Source organism: Oncorhynchus mykiss, chromosome 2 (genome assembly GCF_013265735.2).
Source record: "Oncorhynchus mykiss isolate Arlee chromosome 2, USDA_OmykA_1.1, whole genome shotgun sequence".
NCBI classification, from domain to species: domain Eukaryota; kingdom Metazoa; phylum Chordata; class Actinopteri; order Salmoniformes; family Salmonidae; genus Oncorhynchus; species Oncorhynchus mykiss.
Window position 1 is genome coordinate 26,794,149 of NC_048566.1, and position 21,937 is coordinate 26,816,085.

The following is a 21,937-nucleotide window of genomic DNA, read 5'->3' on the forward strand; positions in this document are numbered from 1 at the left end:
TTAAAAATACATCATTTATTACCTTAATAAAATGTCAAAGAAAATTCAACATGAAATGTTTTTGGCAGTTACAAATTTACATTCACAGTAAAATGAATGCGACAACTGCATTCCAGCATCAAGGGATCCTCTCGGCTTGGAGTGTTCTTGAGTTGAGAACGCGGGTCTGACAAACAAAAAACAAATCAATATCGAAATCGAATAGTTGATTCCCAGTTCAGAGCACATCATAGCAAAACACTTCACAATTTAAAGTCAAAACCTGTGTTCTTATTGGAGAATTTCAGGTGCAACCTCCCTGTTTCACTTCATTTCAAAGGGTTTTATCCTTACGGAACACCATCCAGATGACCAAATACTGTACCTGTATGCAGTTAAGAGCTTAAGAGCCACTCGGACTCACCTGTTTCTCCTCGGGGGAGAGCATGCCATCTACAACCACAACCTGGTACTGCCTATGTTTCAGGTTGCCAGAGAACTTCCTCATGCGGCGGACAGCTGTGCTAACAGTGGAGCCATCTTGGCTCAGCAGTTTCCTCACATCTCCAGGTGAACAGCCAGGGTCCAGGAGCAACAGGCACAGGCTGCCATTCTTCTTCTGTTCCACTCCTACTATAGAGCGGCTATGGCCTGAGGATGTCAATAGAAGACATGGAGGAAACACACTAAAGCCTTGTTCACACTGCATGCCTTAGTGCCCAAATCAGTTTTGTTTTTCAAATGCATTTTGGACTACTGACTTTCCACACAGCATGTTACAAGTGACCAAATCGGATTTGTGTGTGTTCAGATAGCATTCATTTGCTGACATGGCTATGCTAGTTTTCATAGTAACAACGGGTGTGTGCACAGTGCTGTAGGCTGATTGGTGGTGGTGCTCATGCTTCCCATCACTCAGAAGTTATGTATCAAGCTAAGGTAATAACAATGCCTGCCATGGATGTTTCCCCAGTTGCTTTGCATGTTCAAAAATCATAGTGTAAGAACACTTAAAGCCTTAAAAGGATAAGATGATCCAACTTTCAAATGGAATCATCTGGATAGCCACAGCAGTCAACTAGCTAGCAGTTTAGCTTTCTAGCATATTCACTCATTTGTTTGCAAACAATTAACCGGCAAGTTACTACCACATGTTCTTGTCAAACTGTCAACGGAGTAGCTAGCAACCAACAAGATATGCCAAAAAAGTCTAAAAAAACAAACACTGGAGGGCAAATAAATCTGGTTTGACCATTCACACAAGTCACACGGCCGGGAATCAGATTTGTATCTGACTTTAAAAACACCTATGAAGGTGGTTTGAAATGTGGCTTGAAATATCAGATTCCATGTGCTTTTTGGCAGTTCAGACTGCAGGAAACAGAACAGATTTGAATCGGATATGCAAATAAATAGGATTTGAGTCACTTCAAACTGCCAATGTGAACACGGCTTTAGAGATAACGTAGACACCAGATGTACAGTCGTGGCCAATAGTTTTGAGAATGACACAAATATTAATTTCCACAAAGTTTGCTGCTTCAGTGTCTTTAGATATTTTTGTCAGATGTTACTATGGAATACTGAAGTATAATTACAAGCATTTCATAAGTGTCAAAGGCTTTTATTGACAATTACATGAAAGTTGATGCAAAGAGTCAATACTTGCAGTGTTGACTCTTCTTTTTCAAGACCTCTGCAATCCACCCTGGCATGCTGTCAATTAACTTCTGGGCCACATCCTGACTGATGGCAGCTCATTCCTGCATAATCGATGTTTGGAGTTTGTCAGAATTTGTGGGTTTTTGTTTGTCCACTCGCCTCTTGAGGATTGACCACAAGTTCTCAATGGGATTACGGTCTGGGGAGTTTCCTGGCCATAGACCCAAAATATTGATGTTTTGTTCCCCGAGCCACTTAGTTATTGTCTTATGGCAAGGTGCTCCATCATGCTGGAAAATACATTGTTCGTCACCAAACTGTTCCTGAATGGTAGGGAGAAGTTGCTCTCAGAGGATGTGTTGGTACCATTCTATATTCATGGCTATGTTCATAGACAAAATTGTGAGTGAGCCCACTCCCTTGGCTGAGAAGCAACACCCCACATGAATGGTCTCAGGATGCTTTACTGTTGGCATGACACAGGACTGATGGTAGTGCTCACCTTGTCTTCTCCGGACAAGTTTTTTTTCCGGATGTCCCAAACAATCGGAAAGGGGATTCATCAGAGAAAATTACTTTACCCCAGTCCTCAGCAGTCCAATCCCTGTACCTTTTGCAGAATATCAGTCTGTCCCTGATGTTTTTCCTGGAGAGAAGTGGCTTCTTTGCTGCCCTTCTTGACACCAGGCCATCCTCCAAAAGTCTTCGCCTCACTGTGGGTGCAGATGCACTCACACCTGCCTGCTGCCATTCCTGAGCAAGCTCTGTACTGGTGGTGCCCCGATCCTGCAGCTGAATCAACTTTAGGAGACAGTCTCGGCGCTTGCTGGACTTTCTTGGGCGCCCTGAAGCCTTCTTCACAACAATTGAACCGCTCTCCTTGAAGTGTTTGATGATCTGATAAATAGTTGATTTAGGTGCAATCTTACTGGCAGCAATGTCCTTGCCTGTGAAGCCCTTTTTGTGCAAAGCAATGATGATGGCACGTCTTTCCTTGCAGGTAACCATGGTTGACAGAGGAAGAACAATGATTCCAAGCACCACCCTTCTTTTGAAGCTTCCAGTCTGTTATTCGAACTCAATCAGCATGGCGGAGTGATCTCCAGCCTTGTCCTCGTCAACACTCACACCTGTGTTAACGAGAGAATCACTGACATGATGTCAGCTGGTCCTTTTGTGGCAGGGCTGAAATGCAGTGGAAATGTTTTTTGGGAGGATTCAGTTAATTTGCATGGCAAATAATAATTTTGCAATTCATCTGATCACTCTTCATAACATTCCAGAGTATATGCAAATTGCCATCATACAAACTGAGGCAGCAGACTTTGTGAATATTTAATATTTGTGTCATTCTCATTACTTTTGGCCACGACTGTACACACAGACAAAACAAACAAATCTCAAACACACTAGTACTGAGCGATTAACCAACATTTCAGTTATATTTCAGTTTTTAATCAACTAATTGACCGACATAGATTCAGTTATTTTAATTCCATTTCATTCGTTTTTGTTCTGTGAGCTCGATGTGCAGTTTCTCTAGCGATAAATCAGATCAAGCCCAAACTGTGTGATGTAGTGGGGAGTTGAAGCTTCCACCAGGTCATTTTTCAACATAGTTAAGTGCAGAAAACGTGGTAATTAACTACAATGACTATAATCCACTGCACGCCCACCTACTTGTCCGGTCTGTGTGGAGCAGACATGGTAATTAACTACAATGACTATAATCCATTGCGCGCCCGCCTACTTGTCCGGTCGGTGTGGAGCACGCGTGATCGAGTGAGATAGAAAGCAGTTACTTCGAGAGGTATCTCTACCTGAAAATACATGATCTAAGTGATTGATAGTTGCTATTCAGCAGTCATTAAAGTATGTCTTATGTACTTTGAAGAACCACTAAAATAGTGATTTTGGCAGACAGCATAGGCAGCAGCTCTATCGAGATGAGATGACTTGGAATTAAATAATAAAGTCATCAATTTAAACAAATGTAATATACACAATAACTGAAATATTTGATTAAATGTGAATAAGTGATAGTTAAGTGATAAGCAGTAATGGGCAGTCACTACCATCATGGGACTTTTATTGTTTTTGTATGTGTTGTTACAGCATTCAACCCACAAAATGTATAGTGCATTTAATATAAAAAAGTAATAAAAAATATCGAAACCGAAATCCGTGATTATTTTTGAACGATCGAACCAAAACACAACCGACCTCAAAAAGCACTAATCGCTCAGCACTAAACGACACACATGCAAACATAAAATAGACACATGCCATAAACAAATTCTACATTGGATATCAGTAACCCATCATCACCTAATCCATCCAATCCACTAAACCCATGTTAAGACTACCTTGGTGCTGGAGGTAGAGGGGCGGCTGTGTGGTCTGCACCACCCGGGGCGGTAGTCTGGCGCCTCTGGTGGCAGTCTGAGAGAAGTACTGCTTCACCCAGTCAAAGAGGCGGGGGTGGGTGTCTCCTGGACCCGTGGGCTGGTGGAAGTCTAGAACACGGGCACTGTGGGGACACAGGTTAGAGGTAACTGACTGAGAACAGACTCCATTTTCAACCATGTACATTCTATAGTGACTGTGTGTGTACACTGAGTATACAAAACACATTAGGAACACCTAATATTGAGCCCCCCCCCACCTTTTCTCCCTCAGAACAGCTTCAATTTGCTAGGGCATGGACTCTAAAAATTGTAGACCTCCACCATTCTAGTTCATCCTTGGGAGCAATTTCCAAACGCCTGAAGGTACCACGTTCATCTGTACAAACAATAGTACGCAAGTATAAACACCATGGGACCACGCCACTGTCATACCGCTCAGGAAGGAGACGCTTTCTGTCTCCTAAAGATGAATGTACTTTGGCGCGAAAAGTGCAAATCAATCCCAGAACAGCAGCAAATGACCTTGTGAAGTTGCTGGAGGAAACAGGTACAAAAGTATCTATATCCACAGTAAAACGAGTCCTATATCGACATAACCTGAAAGGCCACTCGGCAAGGAAGAAGCCACTGTACCAAAACCGCCATAAAAAAGCCAGACTACGGTTTGCAACTGCACATGGGGACAAAGATCATACTTTTTGGAGAAATGTCCTCTGATGTGATGAAACAAAAATAGAACTGTTTGGCCATAATGACCATCATTATGTTTGGAGGACAAAGGGGGAGGCTTGCAGGCCGAAGAACACCATCATGTTGTGTGGGTTCTTTGCTGCAGGAGGGTCTGGTGCACTTCACAAAATAGATGGCATCATGAGGCAGGAAAATTATGTGGATACATTGAAGCAACATCTCAAGACATCAGTCAGGAAGTTAAAGCTTGGTCGCAAATGGGTCTTCCAAATGAACAATGACCTCAAGCATACTTCCAAAGTTGTGGCAAAATGGCTTAAGGACAACAAAATCAAGGTATTGGAGTGGCCATCACAAAGCCCTGACCTCAATCCCATAGAAAATTTGTGGCACAACTGAAAAAGTGTGTGCGAGCAAGGAGGCCTGTGGGAAGCTTGTGGAAGGCTACCTGAAACGTTTGACCCAAGTTAAACAATTTAAAGGCAATGCTACTAATTACTAATTGGGTGTATGTAAACTTCTGACCCACTGGGAATGTGAGGAATGAAATAAAAGCTGAAATAAATCATTCTCTCTACTATTATTCTGACATTTCACATTCTTAAAATAAAGTGGTGATTCTAACTGACCTAAAACAGAGAATGTTTAGTAGGATTAAATGTCAGGAATTGTGAAAAACTGAGTTTAAATGTTTTTGGCTAAGGTGTATGTAAACCTCCGACTTCAACTGTACATACAGGAAACTGTTGCGTGTGAAAAACCCAGCAGCATTGCAGTTCTTGACACACGGCGGTGTGCCTGGCACCTACTACAATACCCCATTCAAAGGCAATTCAATATTTTGTCTTGCCCATTCCCCCTCTGAATGGCACAGACACACAATCCATGTCTTAACTGCCTCGAGTCTTAACCATCCTTCTTTAACCTGTCTCCTCCCCTTCATCTACACTGATTGAAGTGGATTTAACAAGTGACATCAATAAGGGATCATAGCTTCCACCTGGTCAGTCCATGGCATGGAAAGAGTAGGTATTATTTTTATTTTGTATACTCAGGTGTGTGTGTCCATTCAGGTGTATCTAATTCAAATATAGCTGGCTATGCAAATGTGTTAAGATCTAATGCGTGTAGTATGTTATCGTTCTGTGTGTGACTCTCTGGGCTCTAACCTGACTCTGAGGGAGGTGCAGAGAGCGTAGATCTCTGTAGCTCCTATCCAGGCCCGTGTGCCCTGTAGTCGCTGGTTAAAGTGGGTGGCACCCTGTGGGTCTAACCCCTCCCGCCACGCCCCCTCTATCAACACCTGCACCTGTGGGATGCTGGGTACTGACCCCTCTGGGAGATGAGGGAGAGAGAGAGGGGGGCAAGGAAAAGATGCCATGATAGAAGATTTAAGAGAAAGTTAGTTTAGGAGATTACATGGCGAAACGGCTTTTTGAGAGGGCTGCATTCAACTGTTTCATTAAGTGATCCAGACAGCTACTGGATTTGAGAGAATGGTAAACAATTGTGGAATGTGAGGTTTTGGAATATGTGTCTCTGTCTCTGTGTACCTGAGAGACAGGTAGTGTAGGGCTCCATTCTTTGCAGAGAAGACAGGAGCATCTGGAAGTTTCTGTAGCCACAACCCCAGCCCTTATCCCCCTCTGATGAGCAGAAGTGGTCTGTGTCAGCACTCAGCCACACGTGGACACAGTCTCTGGCCTCCCTCTGGTAGTAAACATACAGAGCACCCAGCACACCTGACAGAATGAGAGGAATACAATAAACAAAGAGAATGACAAAGACAGAGAGAAAGAGAAAGTGGGGGGGGGGCTAAGGTGGAGATGGCATTTCCCCCCCCCCCCCTCAATTGAAAGAAGACAGTTATTAATGACAGGCTAAATAAAAGTAGGCTAAATAAAATGAAGGAAAAACATTTCTAAAACAGGGTTTAATTTCCTGAGAGATGGTAGATAGACAGCTGTATAAACAGATAACGTGATGTGATCTAAACAACTCAGTTTGAGAACATAGTAAATAATGAGGGAGCTATGTTAGTCAAGATCCGGGTAAGAAATGTAATCACACACACACCCTGCGTTCTGGTCCTGCCATCGTCGACCCCTGAGGCCAGAGCCTCCATCATCTCTGCTCTCTTGTTGTGGAAGTCAGTAGGCACCATGACACCTCGAGACACGGCTTTCTCCATGGTCCTCTCCATCTGTCTGCGGTAGCCCCCCCTCCCATCCACACCAAACTGCCTCTAAACACACACACACACACACAACAAGGGGTCAGGGTGAGGTCACCACCACACTCAGCATACATAAGCAGACACACATATACTGTAAATCATGCTTGCTGACGTGCAGAAACACAAATAAACCACACACTCCTACATAAGCCATGTGACAAAGCACAGATGCGTCATATGGTGCATCGTGCAGCAAGGTCAAATCCACTACTCCAGTGTTATTATGGTTGTACTTTATAAGAACCTGCAGCTTCTTGAACTCCTCTGCCTCCCTCTTGGCCTCCTGCTCCTTCCTCCTCTGCTTCTCCTCCTCCTGCAGCCGTCTGGCCAGCCTCAGGTCTGAGCCAGGGCTCACTGCAACACACACAGGGTCAGTCACAATTCCCTCTCTCTAACACACCATGGGAATCAATCTTGTAGTCACAAAACTGATGTGAAGACAGCTGCATGTGAGAGCTCAGCGGCATGTGCTGGCAGGTTGTATAAGTTCCGTTCAGTTCAAACTTTATAGTCCCCAGAGGGAAATTCATAGTTCAAAACCGATCACACAAAGGACAAATTACACATCATTATATTGCAACTTCAGGAGCTGGCTGGCAATAAAGTGCATGTGCAAATCAGATACGGGGTACTACACCATCCTCTATCTCTACCGAGACCCGTTGTTGTAACATGGCTACATCTAAGCAGGAGATAAAACATGTTGGAAGCACAACTTGCAGACTTGTTTACGTGTTGCTGTGCGTTTTGTTGCCAACCTTACTTTGCTACCTGACAACTTTACGGTTTTTACTTTGTAATTACCGTTTATATTTTTTGTTTTTCCCCTCACTCAACTTTTTTTTCATTCAACTTTTTCACTCGGGACGCTTTATCTGGACGTGGTTCGTCAGGGCCTCCACCAGCCGAAGCTAAGTGGTAACATTAACATGATGCCTTCTAATTGCAGTCGCTGTACTCATAATATACAGGAGAACGATCGCCTTACGGTGAGGATAGCTGTGCTGCAAGCCCAGCTTCAGACACAATCGTTAGGCAAGGGTAATTTCAGTGTAAGAAAGGATGAAACAGCGTCTGTGCCACCAGTAAGTACAGATAGTAACATTAGTATAAATCCTTCGCACGGTCCCCGCAGCCGGACAACTTTCTCATGGCTTCTGGAGGGAAATGCTGTAGGAATGCTCAACCGGTGTCGCTCATTCAGCCGACAGAAACTTTCAACCGGTTCTCCCCATTAAGCAGCGAGTCGGAGTCTGAGGCCGAGCCTTCTCTGGTCTCTACTCCTCCTGTTACGGGGTCTGAGATGCCGAAGGCTCCCAGCATTAGCTCTGACAAATTGAAAACCCTAGTCATTGGCGACTCCATTACACACAGTATTTGAATTAAAACAAATCATCCAGCGATCCGGGTATTTGTTTACCTGAGAAGTATATCTCTACTGTTTACCAGGGGGCAGGGCTACCGACGTTAAGGCTAATCTGAAGATGGTGCTGGCTAAAGCTAAAACTGGCGAGTGTCGAGAGTATAGAGATATTGTTATCCACGTCGGCACCAACGATGTTGGTTACTGTTTACAGGCCTCCTGGGCCATATATACAGCGTTCCTCACTGAGTTCCCTGAATTCCTATCGGACCTTGTAGTCATAGCAGATAATATTCAAATTTTTGGTGATTTTAATATTCACATGGAAAAGTCCACAGACCCACTCCAAAAGGCTTTCGGAGCCATCATCGACTCAGTGGGTTTTGTCCAACATGTCTCTGGACCTACTCACTGTCCCAGTCATACTCTGGACCTAGTTTTGTCCCAAGGAATTAATGTTGTGGATCTTAATGTTTTTCCTCATAATCCTGGACTATCGGACCACCATTTTATTACGTTTGCAATCGCAACAAATAATCTGCTCAGACCCCAACAAAGGAGCATCAAAAGTCGTGCTATAAATTCTCAGACAACCTAAAGATTCCTTGATGACCTTCCAGACTCCCTCTGCCTACCCAAGGACATCAGAGGACAAAAATCAGTTAACCACCTAACTGATTATTGCACCATTTAACCTTGCGGAATACCCTAGATGCAGTTGCACCCCTAAAAACATTTGTCAGAAGAAACTAGCTCCCTGGTATACAGAAAATACCCGAGCTTCCAGAAAATTGGAACGGAAATGGCGCCACACCAAACTGGAAGTCTTCCGACTAGCTTGGAAAGACAGTACCGTGCAGTATCGAAGAGCCCTTACTGCTGCTCGATCATCCTATTTTTCCAACTTAATTGAGGAAAATAAGAACAATCCTAAATTTATTTTTGATACTGTCGCAAAGCTAACTAAAAAGCAGCATTCCCCAAGGGAGGATGGCTTTCACTTCAGCAGTAATAAATTCATGAACTTCTTTGAGGAAAATATCATGATTATTAGAAAGCAAATTACAGACTCCTCTTTAAATCTGCGTATTCCTTCAAAGATCAGTTGTCCTAAGTCTGCACAACTCTGCCAGGACCTAGGATCAAGAAAGACACTCAAGTGTTTTAGTAGTATATCTCTTGACACAATGATGAAAGTAATCATGGCCTCTAAACCTTCAAGCTGCATACTGGACCCTATTCCAACTAAACTACTGAAAGAGCCGCTTCCTGTGCTTGTCCCTCCTATGTTGAACATAATACACGGCTCTCTATCCACCGGATGTGTACCAAACTCACTAAAAGTGGCAGTAATAAAGTCTCTCTTGAAAAAGCCCAACCTTGACCCAGAAATTATAAAAAACTATCGGCCTATATCGAATCTTCCATTCCTCTCAACATTTTTAGAAAAGGCTGTTGCGCAGCAACTCACTGCCTTCCTGAAGACAAACAATGTATACAAAATGTTTCAGTCTGGTTTTAGACCCCATCATAGCACTGAGACTGCACTTGTGAAAGTGGTAAATTACCTTTTAATGGCGTCAGACCGAGGCTCTGCATCTGTCCTCGTGCTCCTAGACCTTAGTGCTGCTTTTGATAGCATCGATCACCACATTCTTTTGGAGAGATTGGAAACCCAAATTGGTCTACACAGACAAGTTCTGGCCTGGTTTAGATCTTATCTGTCGGAAAGATATCAGTTTGTCTCTGTGAATTGTTTGTCCTCTGACAAATCAACTGTAAATTCCAGTGTTCCTCAAGGTTCCGTTTTAGGACCACTATTGTTTTCACTATATATTTTTACCTCTTGGGGATGTCATTCGAAAACATAATGTTAACTTTCACTGCTATGCGGATGAGACACAGCTGTACATTTCAATGAAACACGGTGAAGCCCCAAAATTGCCCTTGCTAGAAGCCTGTGTTTCAGACATAAGGAAGTGGATAGCTGCAAACGTTCTACTTTTAAACTTGGACAAAACAGAGATGCTTGTTCTAGGTCCCAAGAAACAAAGAGATCTTCTGTTGAATCTGACAATTAATGTTGATGGCTGTACAGTCGTCTCAAATAAAACTGAAGGACCTCGGTGTTACTCTGGACCCCGATCTCTCTTTTGACGAACATATCAAGACTGTTTCAAGGACAGCTTTTTTCCATCTACCTAACATTGCAAAAATAAGAAACTTTCTGTCCAAAAATGATGCAGAAAAATGTATCCATGCTTTTGTTACTTCTAGGTTAGACTACTGCAATGCTCTACTTTCCGGCTACCCGGATAAAGCACTAAATAAACTTCAGTTAGTTCTAAATACGACTGCTAGAATCGTGACTAGAACCAAAAAATTTGATCATATTACTCCAGTGCTAGCCTCCCTGCACTGGATTCCTTTTAAGGCTGATTTCAAGGTTTTACTGCTAACCTATAAAACATTACATGGGCTTGCTCCTACCCATCTTTCCGATTTGGTCCTGCCGTACATACCTACACGTACACTACGGTCACAAGATGCAGGCCTCCTAATTGTTCCTAGAATTTCTAAGCAAACAGCTGGAGGCAGGGCTTTCTCCTATAGAGCTCAATTTTTATGGAATGGTCTGCCTACCCATGTGAGAGACGCAGACTCGGTCTCAACCTTTAAGTCTTTACTGAAGACTCATCTCTTCAGTGGGTCATATGATTGAGTGTAGTCTGGCTCAGGAGTGTGAAGGTGAACGGAAAGGCTATGGAGCAACAAACCGCCCTTGCTGTCTCTGCATGGCCGGTTCCCCTCTCTCTCTACTGGGATTCTCTGCCTCTAACCATATTACAGGGGCTGAGTCACTGGCTTACTGGTGCTCTTCCATGCCGTCCCTAGGAGGGATGCGTCACTTGAGTGGGTTGAGTAACTGACGTGATCTTCCTGTCTGGGTTGGTATCCCCCTTGGGTTGTGCCATGGCGGAGATCTTTGTGGGCTATACTCGGCCTTGTCTCAGGATGGTAAGTTGGTGGTTGAAGATATCCCTGTAGTGGTGTGGGGGCTGTGCTTTGGCAAAGTGGGTGGGGTTATATCCTGCCTGTTTGGCCCTGTCCGGGGGTATCATCGGATGGGGCCACAGTGTCTACTGACCCCTCCTGTCTCAGTCTCCAGTATTTATGCTGCAGTAGTTTATGTGTCGGGGGGCTAGGGTCAGTCTGTTATATCTGGAGAACTTCTCCTGTCTTATCCAGTGTCCTGTGTGAATTTAAGTATGCTCTCCCTAATTCTGTCTTTCTCTCTCGCTCTCTGAGGACCTGAGCCCTAGGACCATGCCTCAGGACTACCTGGCATGATGACTCCTTGCTGTCCCCAGTCCACCTGGCCGTGCTGCTGCTCCAGTTTCAACTGTTCTGCCTGCGGCTATGAAGCCCTGACGTCTTCACCGGATGTGTTTTCAACTCCCTAGAGACAGCAGGAGCGGTAGAGATACTCCTAATGATACTCTTAATGATCGGCTATGAAAAGCCAACTGACATTTACTCCTGAGGTGCTGACTTGCTGTACTCTCGACAACTACTGTGATTATTATTATTTGACCATGCTGGTCATTTATGAACATTTGAACATCTTGGCCATGTTCTGTTATAATCTCCAACCGGCACAGCCAGAAGAGGATTGGCCACCCCTCATAGCCTGGTTCCTCGCTAGGTTTTTTCCTAGGTTTTGGCCTTTCTAGGGAGTTTTTCCTAGCCACCGTGCTTCTACACCTGCATTGCTTGCTGTTTGGGTATTTAGGCTGGGGTTCTGTTAGAGGTCGACGGATTATGATTTTTAAACACCGATACCGATTATTCGAGGACCAAAAAAAGCCAAAACTGATTAATCAGCTCTTTTTTTGACAATTACAACAATACTGAATGAACACTTATTTTTATTTTTATTATTATTTTTGTTGTTGTTGAATTTTACCCCTTTTTCTCCCCAATGTCGTGGTATCCAATTGTTTTAGTAGCTACTATCTTGTCTCATCGCTACAACTCCCGTACGGGCTCGGGAGAGACGAAGGTTGAAAGTCATGCGTCTTCCGATACACAACCAAGCCGCACTGCTTCTTAACACAGCGCGCATCCAACCCGGAAGCCAGCCGCACCAATGTGTCGGAGGAAACACTGTGCACCTGGCAACCTTGGTTAGCGCGCACTGCGCCCGGCCCGCCACAGGAGTCGCTGGTGCACGATGAGACAAGGATATCCCTACCGGCCAAGCCCTCCCTAACCCGGACGACGCTAGACCAATTGTGCGTTGCCCCACGGACCTCCCGGTCGCGGCCGGTTACGACAGAGCCTGGGCGCGAACCCAGGGTCTCTGGTGGCAGAGCTGGCGCTGATGAACACTTATTTTAACTTAATATAATACATCAATAAAAATCAATATAGCTTCAAATAAATAATGAAACATGTTCAATTTGGTTTAAATAATGCAAAAACAAAGTGTTGGAGAAGTAAAAGTGCAATATGTGCCATGTAAAAAAGCTAATGTTTGAGTTTCTTGCTCAGAACATGAGAACATAGTTGGTGGTTACTTTTAACATGAGACTTCAATATACCAAGGTAAGAGGTTTTAGGTTGTCGTTAATATAGTATTTATAGGACTATTTCTCTCTATACCATTTGTATTTCATATACCTTTGACTATTGGATGTTCTTACAGGCACTATAGCATTGCCAGTGTAACAGTATAGCTTCCGTCCCTCTCCTCGCCCCTACCTGGGCTCGAACCAGGAACACATCGACAACAGCCACACTCGAAGCAGCATTACTCATCGCTCCACAAAAGCCGCGGCCCTTGCAGAGCAAGGGGAATAACTACTCTAAGTCTCAGAGCGAGTGACGTTTGAAACGCTATTAGCGCGCACCCAGCTAACTAGCTAGCCATTTCACATCGGTTACACCAGCCATTAGGCTGATAGGCAGCGCTGTGCTTCCGAAGAGCTGCTGGCAAAACGTACGGAAGTGCTGTTTGAATGAATGCTTACGAGCCTGCTGCTGCCTACCATCGCTCAGTCAGAGTGCTCAATCAAATCATAGACTTAATTATAACATAACACACAGAAATACGAGCCTTTGGTCATTAATATGGTCGAATCCGGAAACTATCATTTTGAAAACAAAACGTTTATTATTTCAGTGAAATACGGAACCGTTCTGTAATTTATCTAACGGGTGGCATCCCTAAGTCTAAATATTCTTGTTACATTGCATAACCTTCAATGTTGTCATAATTACGTAAAATTCAGGCAAATTAGTTCGCAATGAGCCAGGCGGCCCAAACTGTTGCATAAACCCTGACTCTGCGTGCAATGAGTCAAAAGTGCATTGAAATTACTTAGGAAATTTGCACACTTTGGAGAGGTGTGTGGCCACTAGGAGACACCACTTAGTCCTCTCACTCAAACTTTTGTATTTATTTTGTCTTATGTTGCACCTATGCCCACATTTTCCAAGAATATTCTTATCATGTTACTGAATGTATCCAGAGTATTTTCAGATTTTGTTATCTACAAATGCAGCGAAAGTAAATGTAAAATGCACATGCAAACAATACTAATGTTTGGATTCAGTCTGAACTGTTGTGTCCTTTGGTCTAATAATTTCCCCATAATCGCCAAACTGTTCCCCTTCAACTGCTACCGTGGTTATTCATCTGCTTTTCATATTTCTTCCTTAAGATACACTTCCAATTCAACCCTATAGGACAATTCCCACAAGTGTAAACACAAAATCCCAATTAAACCTGTGTTCCCATCACATATGATTGTTTAAATCAAGCCATACCTGCACTAGTGACTGTGCCATTGTCAAGATGCAGCTCCACATGTTCCTGTAGGGAGTAGCAGTCTCCACACACCACAGAACACAGGGGACACTCATAACTCTTCCCACCTGAGGACGAGGTCAGGGACACACACAGCGGTTAAAAGGGATATCAACAGGGCATTTTTATTTAAATCATTATTCATCCAGGTTATTCTTGTTGAGATAAAACCTCTCTTGCAAGTTCATTTAGATTTTTTGGGGAATATTATACCTGAATCAGTAAGACATGGGCAGAGAGAGAGCCTCAACCTCTGTGGATCTGCCATAGGCAGGCTTCTTCCTCTGTTTGGTTGAACTATGTTTGTTCCTATGAAGAAAAGCATGAGACAAACCTGAGCTGTTGCTGGATGATGCTGCCTCGGTTGATGATGTGGCCCCCAGGACAGCCTCTGAAAAGACAGATACAGATTATGTCAGAGACTTAACACAATGGATTGGGCCTCATGTTCTGTCTGTGCTGAACTATGTAGACTCGGACTGTCATGAGTTTGTACAGTCACAGTGTGTTCTATGCTGAACTGTGTGGTCTAACTGTAGATACTGTACCTTCAGCTGGGCTCTCTTCTAGCAAGTGCAATTCAACATGTTCCTGTAGGATGAAGGCATCTGTGCAGACCAGAGCACACATAGGACAGGAAAACTGCTTCTCTACAAAAGACACACAGTACATAACAATGAGACACAGGATGATGACAAGACTAATGCAATCCATAGCAAGGAGTTTTTCAACCCACTCCACACAGCACTTGAATGCCGCACAGGAGCAGCTTCGGTAGCAGGTTCATCCTCCCCAGAAGCTCCACAGAGCAGTTCAGAAGGCCATTTTTACCCACAGCCATGAGGTTTTTTAACGAGTGTAAATGACTAATTTATGATGCCTTCTTAATAGGAACGTTGTTATTGCTTGTTTCCCAGCAGTAGGATAGACAATAGTATTTATCTTAAACTTGTCTTAGGTGTCTTCTAATTCATTTTTATCATGTGTTTGTCATTGTCTTTGTAATTTATTAGTGATGCTGAGTGAAAACTATTTCTCAAGTTGGGATCAGTAAAGTGCTACTCTACTCAAACCAAAGATTATATACTGACAATATACGTCTCCCTGCCCTAACGATGGGAGTCGTTGTCCACAAAGCGGCAAGGCAGACTGTCTAGCTCCTGCCTATCTTTTCTTGGGATTGGTGGATTATTGTAATCCTTTTTTGAATATTCGACAAGGGTTGTTGACGTTAACCGCCTGAATTCAATGCGAGAGATGCTGCTAGCCTCATCCCATGAATATGCATAGCCATCTCCGAGATAGTGTTTGTTCTCAAGTGACAATGATGTCAGTACACTCATAACAACTTAAGCATAACAAAATGTATATTACAAATAAACTTCACATAGAAAATAAGCCATTAATTTTATTGTTGGCTAAATTCGACAATCCCATGCTTGGTGGGCGAAACAACAAAAACCACCACCTGATGAAGACAGACATATTGTCCGCTGAGTTGGGCCTCTCTCTTCCGCTTCGGTACAACAAAACAACTAAACCTAATATCAGTCAGTACAAAAAAGAAACTGATGAGGTTTACAAAAACGTGTTGCAATTGAAGACGGATTAAAGTGCGGCAGAGCCCGCAAGCACCAGATAGCATGGACTGTTAATGGGATGCATTGGCAGTTCATCAATGGGCTATCAAACCACCTAATATCAGTCAGTACGACAAACCACTTAATATCAGTCAGTACGACAAACCACCTAATATCAGTCAGTACGACAAACCACCTAATATCAGTCAGTACAACAAACCATTTCAGTCAGTACGACAAACCACCTAATATCAGTCAGTACGACAAACCAACTAATATCAGTCAGTACGACAAACCTAATATTAGTCAGTACGACAAACCACCTAACATTAGTCAGTACGACAAACCTAATACCAGTCAGTACGACAAACCCCCTAATATTAGTCAGTACGACAAACCAACTAATATTAGTCAGTACAACAAACCCCCTAATATTAGTCAGTACGACAAACCACCCATCATCAGTCAGTACGACAAACCATCTAATATCAGTCAGTACGACAAACCATCTAATATCAGTCAGTATGACAAACCATCTAATATCAGTCAGTATGACAAACCAACTAATATCAGTCAGTACGACAAACCATCTAATATCAGTCAGTACGACAAACCATCTAATATCAGTCAGTACGACAAACCATTTCAGTCAGTACGACAAACCAACTAATTTCAGTCAGTACGACAAACCAACTAATATTAGTCAGTACGACAAACCACCTAATATTAGTCAGTACGACAAACCACCTAATATTAGTCAGTACGACAAACCCCCTAATATTAGTCAGTACGACAAACCATATAATACCAGCCAGTACAACAAACCATCTAATATCAGTCAGTACGACAAACCATCTAATATCAGTCAGTACGACAAACCATTTCAGTCAGTTCGACAAACCATTTCAGTCAGTACGACAAACCATATAATATCAGTCAGTACGACAAACCAACAAATACCAGCCAGTACGACAAACCATCTAATATCAGTCAGTACAACAAACCATCTAATATCAGTCAGTACGACAAACCATTTCAGTCAGTACGACAAACCAACTAATATTAGTCAGTACGTCAAACCCCCTAATATTAGTCAGTACGACAAACCCCCTAATATTAGTCAGTACGACAAACCCCCTAATATTAGTCAGTACGACAAACCCCCTAATATTAGTCAGTACGACAAACCCCCTAATATTAGTCAGTACGACAAACCCCCTAATATTAGTCAGTACGACAAACCCCCTAATATTAGTCAGTACGACAAACCCCCTAATATTAGTCAGTACGACAAACCCCCTAATATTAGTCAGTACGACAAACCATATAATATCAGTCAGTACGACAAACCAACTAATACCAGTCAGTACGACAAACCACCCATCATCAGTCAGTACGACAAACCATATAATATCAGTCAGTACGACAAACCAACTAATACCAGCCAGTACGACAAACCATCTAATATTAGTCAGTACGACAAACCCCCTAATATTAGTCAGTACGACAAACCCCCTAATATTAGTCAGTACGACAAACCCCCTAATATTAGTCAGTACGACAAACCCCCTAATATTAGTCAGTACGACAAACCCCCTAATATTAGTCAGTACGACAAACCATATAATATCAGTCAGTACGACAAACCAACTAATACCAGTCAGTACGACAAACCACCCATCATCAGTCAGTACGACAAACCATATAATATCAGTCAGTACGACAAACCAACTAATACCAGCCAGTACGACAAACCATCTAATATTAGTCAGTACGACAAACCATCTAATATTAGTCAGTACGACAAACCATCTAATTACAGTCAGTACGACAAACCAACTAATATCAGTCAGTACGACAAACCCCCTAATATCAGTCAGTACGACAAACCCCCTAATATTAGTCAGTACGACAAACCCCCTAATATTAGTCAGTACGACAAACCCCCTAATATTAGTCAGTACGACAAACCCCCTAATATTAGTCAGTACGACAAACCCCCTAATATTAGTCAGTACGACAAACCCCCTAATATTAGTCAGTACGACAAACCATCTAATATCAGTCAGTACGACAAACCAACTAATATTAGTCAGTACGACAAACCAACTAATATCAGTCCGTACGACAAACCCCCTAATATTAGTCAGTACGACAAACCATCTAATATCAGTCAGTACGACAAACCATCTAATATCAGTCAGTACGACAAACCAACTAATATCAGTCCGTACGACAAACCAACTAATATCAGTCAGTACGACAAATCATATCAGTTAGTACAACAAACTAACTAATATCAGTTAGTAAAAACAACTAATATCAGTCAGTACAACAAACCACCTAATATCAGTCAGTACGACAAACCACCTAATATCAAGTCAGTACAACAAACCAGGACAGATGTAACAACACCCTCTAAAATAAACCTTTAAGTGGGGAGGAGAAACGCTTCTGTTTGACTGTGGTGTGCTCTGCGGATCCCACTCCCACAGAGTCCTCAGCAATACAGTGTCTGCTAGTAGGCCTACTGGAGTCCTGAGCTGATCTCAGAAAGCCCGTAGACATTGAAGAGGTGGGTTCAACAATGGCCACTGCTCGCCCTCCACCGGACTCCCCCCTACTAAAAGCTTGGGGGGATACAGTCATTCGCTCCTTAGACTCCAGTGTGCTATTGGATGTCCTGAGTGAGACCCCTCCTCCAATGGTGTCAAACCTGTTCCCATTGGCTACTCCTTTTTCAGAACCCTCAGACCTAGACAAACCAATGGCTTGTTTGCAGTGACTGTCCACTATGGTGGTAGAGGGAGTAGGACTTGAGCTGGGCCTGACAAGACTGTGACCACCTCTACCCTCTGCTTCGTCATGGTCCTGCTTCTCTTTGTGTGTGGTATTGATGTGGAAGCGGAGTTCGTTGTAGGTGACTCCGGACCAGGAACAGAGGGGGCAGCCCATGTCATTCTCCATGTGGCTCAGGAGGAGATGGGTCTTCATGTCCTCGTCCAACACCAATTCCTTGCCACAAATCTCACACGTCAGCATGGCTTGTTGTTTCTGGTGCTCAGCTGTCACACTAACACTGAAATGAAGATAAACGAAGATAACATTAATTGTCAGTAAATACATAGGAATTAACAGGAAGGATATCAATCCAAATGACACCAAATATACCCAATAACGAAACAACGCAATGCCCACCTTTGTCAGCTAAGATAGCTAGCCAAATTCTAACTCGGCTATTATAATTTATTCTGAATTTGTCTAGCTAATCAACATGTCAGTCTATTGACTAAAACGTGACTTCAAAACGCTGAAAGATTGCTAACTATCTAACCATCATATTACTCACCGATTTCAAGAATATGGACGATGTGCCGTACTAATGCTTAACTTATGTGACTACTTTCAAAATATATGTGTTTCTGTTTCACTTTTCATTCATATGCCATCTTAGCAACGCTAGCTAACAACTTGACTTTACTGGCCCTGTTGGCTTCTCCTCCTTCAGTTTGAGCTGATGGATTTGACGTCACTGGTTGTTGATCCAAGGAGGGTTACTGGGAAATTTTTAAGCGATACAAGACGCCATATTGCTCTCAGCTGGACTCGGGAGTTTGCGTGAAGGAAATAATAATACCTAGCTACACCTAGGAGTTTCTGACATTATTCATCTGAAATGGGTAAGAGCAATACAATCGTCACAACCTTTTTATTGTTTTCTTTTTTTATCACGAATTATCTGGTAACTTGGCATGACGATGGTTGCTAAACGAGGGGACCGGAGAGGGGTGTAAAGGAGCTAGCGATGTAGCTAGCTATCGCTTGCTGTGTTATTAGCAAGAACAATCTCTTAAAAAGCTGTGGTTTGGGGTCTAAATGCAGTTTTGGATACCGTTGCCTATTATAATTGCTTTTACAGCTGTTTTAAGTATTATTTTGCTAACGATACGAATACGTTAGGTTTTTGAACACCATGTAATTTAATTCAATTAATACTAATAATGTATTAGCTAGGTAGCCAGCATGCTACTACTAGTTTCTGTGTGCTAGGCCAGTGGCTCCCAACCTTTTTGGGTTATTGTACCACCAACTGAATTTTGCTCTGCCCGGAGTACCCCTGAAGTACCCCATCATGTGCATTTTACCAATAAGCCTAAGGTCTCGTGAGCCTTCAAGTGCCCCCTGTGGATAGGCCAGGTACCCCTCCCCAGGCCAGGGGTCCTACTAGGTAGTACCGCTGGTTTGGAACCACTGTACTAGGCCGTACTGTACTACTTGCTAGAGAGGAACCCGGTTTCTTGCGATTGGAGATATCCAGCCTGGAAGACAACTGATTCCCCCAGAAAATACAACAAACAATGTAAATGTGACGCTGCAGCGAGACAGTGGTTAATGTTAGCTAACATTCATTAGCTGGCTGATGCGCATGTCATCTTTATGGCATTATTTGACTCGCTAGCTAACACAAAGATTACTAATAGCTGAGATCATCGAACGCTATTTTTGTTTTAGCTTGACTAATCTAACGTTGATTATATTATGATGACAGCGAGCGAGAAACATTTTATATTGTATTTCTTTGATCACCAGTCTTCTTCATCAGCTATCAAACTCACCCCAACTGCTGTTTTCGTGTGAAGATGTGCATGGCAGGGTCTGTCTTCAAATCCCCTTTTGGCCAACCAATCCAAATTCACATCGAGAGTTATTTGAATTTCCATTAAGTGCCTATGTTAACAACAACCTTAGCTAGCTAGTCAGTCAAGTTTGCCTGTCGGTGGCTGCTGTGAATTCACAAGTTCGTATATTTGATTGTTTAGGATAACGTTATGTTTATCCTTATTTCCCCAGACGAGATGGCAAGCCCAGGGAATGACCGAATGAAGAGTTACAAGAACAAAGCGCTGAACCCACAGGAGATGCGCCGGAGGAGAGAGGAGGAGGGGATCCAACTCCGCAAACAGAAGAGAGAAGAGCAGGTAGGGTGCTTCTAGTTCTTACGCCTGGACCACTGAATCAGCTACTCTCCATTTTTATTTATTTAACTAGGCAAGTCAGTTAAGAACAAAATCTTATTTACAATGAAGGCCTAGGAACACTGGGTTAACTGCCTTGTTCAGAGGCAGAACGACAGATTTTTACGTTGTCAGCTCGGAGATTCGATCTAGCAACCTTTCAGTTACTGGCCCAACGCTCTAACCACTAGGCTGCCTGCCGCGCGATTCTGTGGAGACAAACCTAATCTCATTCAATTTAACCATGTAAATGCCTTTTGAATGGTAAATCTTCTCCAGATATAAGTCATTTTTTTATTGACCTGTTATAGTTGTCTTTGGTTTGTTTGTGTTGTAGTGAGTCAGTGTCCTACTAACACTTACCTCTCCTTCTTCCCCCAGCTGTTCAAGAGGAGGAATGTGTGTGTGCCCTCGGGCGACGAGTCCATGTTGGAATGCCCTGTCCAGGACCCTGACATCAGCTCCACTGCACCAGTCTCAGGTGTAAGTGACCATTACTCCAATTGCCCCATTTTCTTACTCTCGTGGTCTACACTCTGCACCGAGGGACTAGTTACCTGTTGAAAGACAATGCCATTACTCCATAAAATAAGTAAAAAGAATGTTGGGGAAACAGAAGATTCTTAAACACGTGGTTACTTGTCTTTTCTCTTCAGTATCCAAACAAGACAGAGTTTTTGGTTTTCAAATCAATCTGCGATTAAAACAAGATGAAGGTCTTTAGTCCTAAGTGCACTTTACGTGATCAACCTGTCAGGTGTAGCCCTACATCGCTTGCCCTGCAATATGTGTATGTAGTGTCAGAGTACATGGTTTTGTATGTCATTCTTTATTTATGTTTACATCTTTATTTATGTTGACGTGTGTGTGTGTGTGTGTAGGAAGGTGTCATAACTCCAGACATGATCCAGATGATCTTCTCTGAGGATCCAGACCAGCAGCTGATTGCCACACAGAAATTCAGGAAGTTACTCTCCAAAGGTCTGTGTGAATCATTCAATTCATAACACCCCCAATGCAGGGCTCATGCCACCTGTATTATCTAGGTTGATTCCCCGATGGGACACAATTCCCTATTTAGTGCACTACTTTTGACCTGGACCCACTATATAGGGAATAGGGTTCCATTTGG

The 21,937-nt window shown here is 43.0% G+C and overlaps 2 protein-coding genes across 4 annotated transcripts in view; one reads left to right on the forward strand and one right to left on the reverse strand.

Moving 5' to 3' along the window:
* On the reverse strand, positions 1 to 20,511 carry LOC110534567 (zinc finger containing ubiquitin peptidase 1). Of its 3 annotated transcripts, none has more exons than XM_036943690.1 (12): positions 20,407 to 20,511; positions 18,220 to 18,869; positions 14,759 to 14,860; positions 14,545 to 14,601; positions 14,171 to 14,278; positions 7,220 to 7,329; positions 6,816 to 6,984; positions 6,293 to 6,481; positions 5,909 to 6,074; positions 4,008 to 4,171; positions 404 to 630; positions 1 to 166 (listed from the first exon to the last, which is right to left on the reverse strand). In XM_036943690.1, exons 1-12 carry the CDS (start codon positions 20,436 to 20,438, stop codon positions 119 to 121), a joined length of 2,022 nt encoding a protein of 673 aa, XP_036799585.1. In that variant the 5' UTR covers positions 20,439 to 20,511; the 3' UTR covers positions 1 to 118. The 3 variants fall into 3 exon arrangements, with proteins under 3 accessions (XP_036799585.1, XP_036799593.1, XP_036799591.1); XM_036943698.1 differs by having other exon boundaries at positions 18,637 to 18,869; positions 20,407 to 20,505; XM_036943696.1 differs by lacking the exon at positions 20,407 to 20,511 and adding an exon at positions 19,140 to 19,315.
* Positions 19,336 to 21,937, forward strand: part of LOC110485096 (importin subunit alpha-6) — a 9,853-nt gene continuing 7,251 nt past the window's right edge. The window contains exons 1-4 of the mRNA XM_021556171.2: positions 19,336 to 19,470; positions 20,642 to 20,769; positions 21,187 to 21,288; positions 21,687 to 21,786. Of these exons, the coding sequence (XP_021411846.1) occupies positions 19,467 to 19,470; positions 20,642 to 20,769; positions 21,187 to 21,288; positions 21,687 to 21,786 (334 nt within the window). The 5' untranslated portion in view covers positions 19,336 to 19,466. The remainder of the gene's footprint in view (positions 19,471 to 20,641; positions 20,770 to 21,186; positions 21,289 to 21,686; positions 21,787 to 21,937) is intronic.

Bases quoted from the DNA above. Each gene is read 5' to 3' on its own strand.
- LOC110534567 (XM_036943690.1), bottom strand. From the start codon at position 20,438: ATGCACATCTTCACACGAAAACAGCAGTTGGG. The intron at 14,279-14,544 runs GTTTGTCTCATG...CCTCGTCCTCAG, and splicing joins ATCATCCAGCAACAGCTCAG to GTGGGAAGAGTTATGAGTGT. The intron at 6,482-6,815 runs GTGTGTGTGTGA...TCATTCTGTCAG, and splicing joins TGGCAGGACCAGAACGCAGG to GTGTGCTGGGTGCTCTGTAT.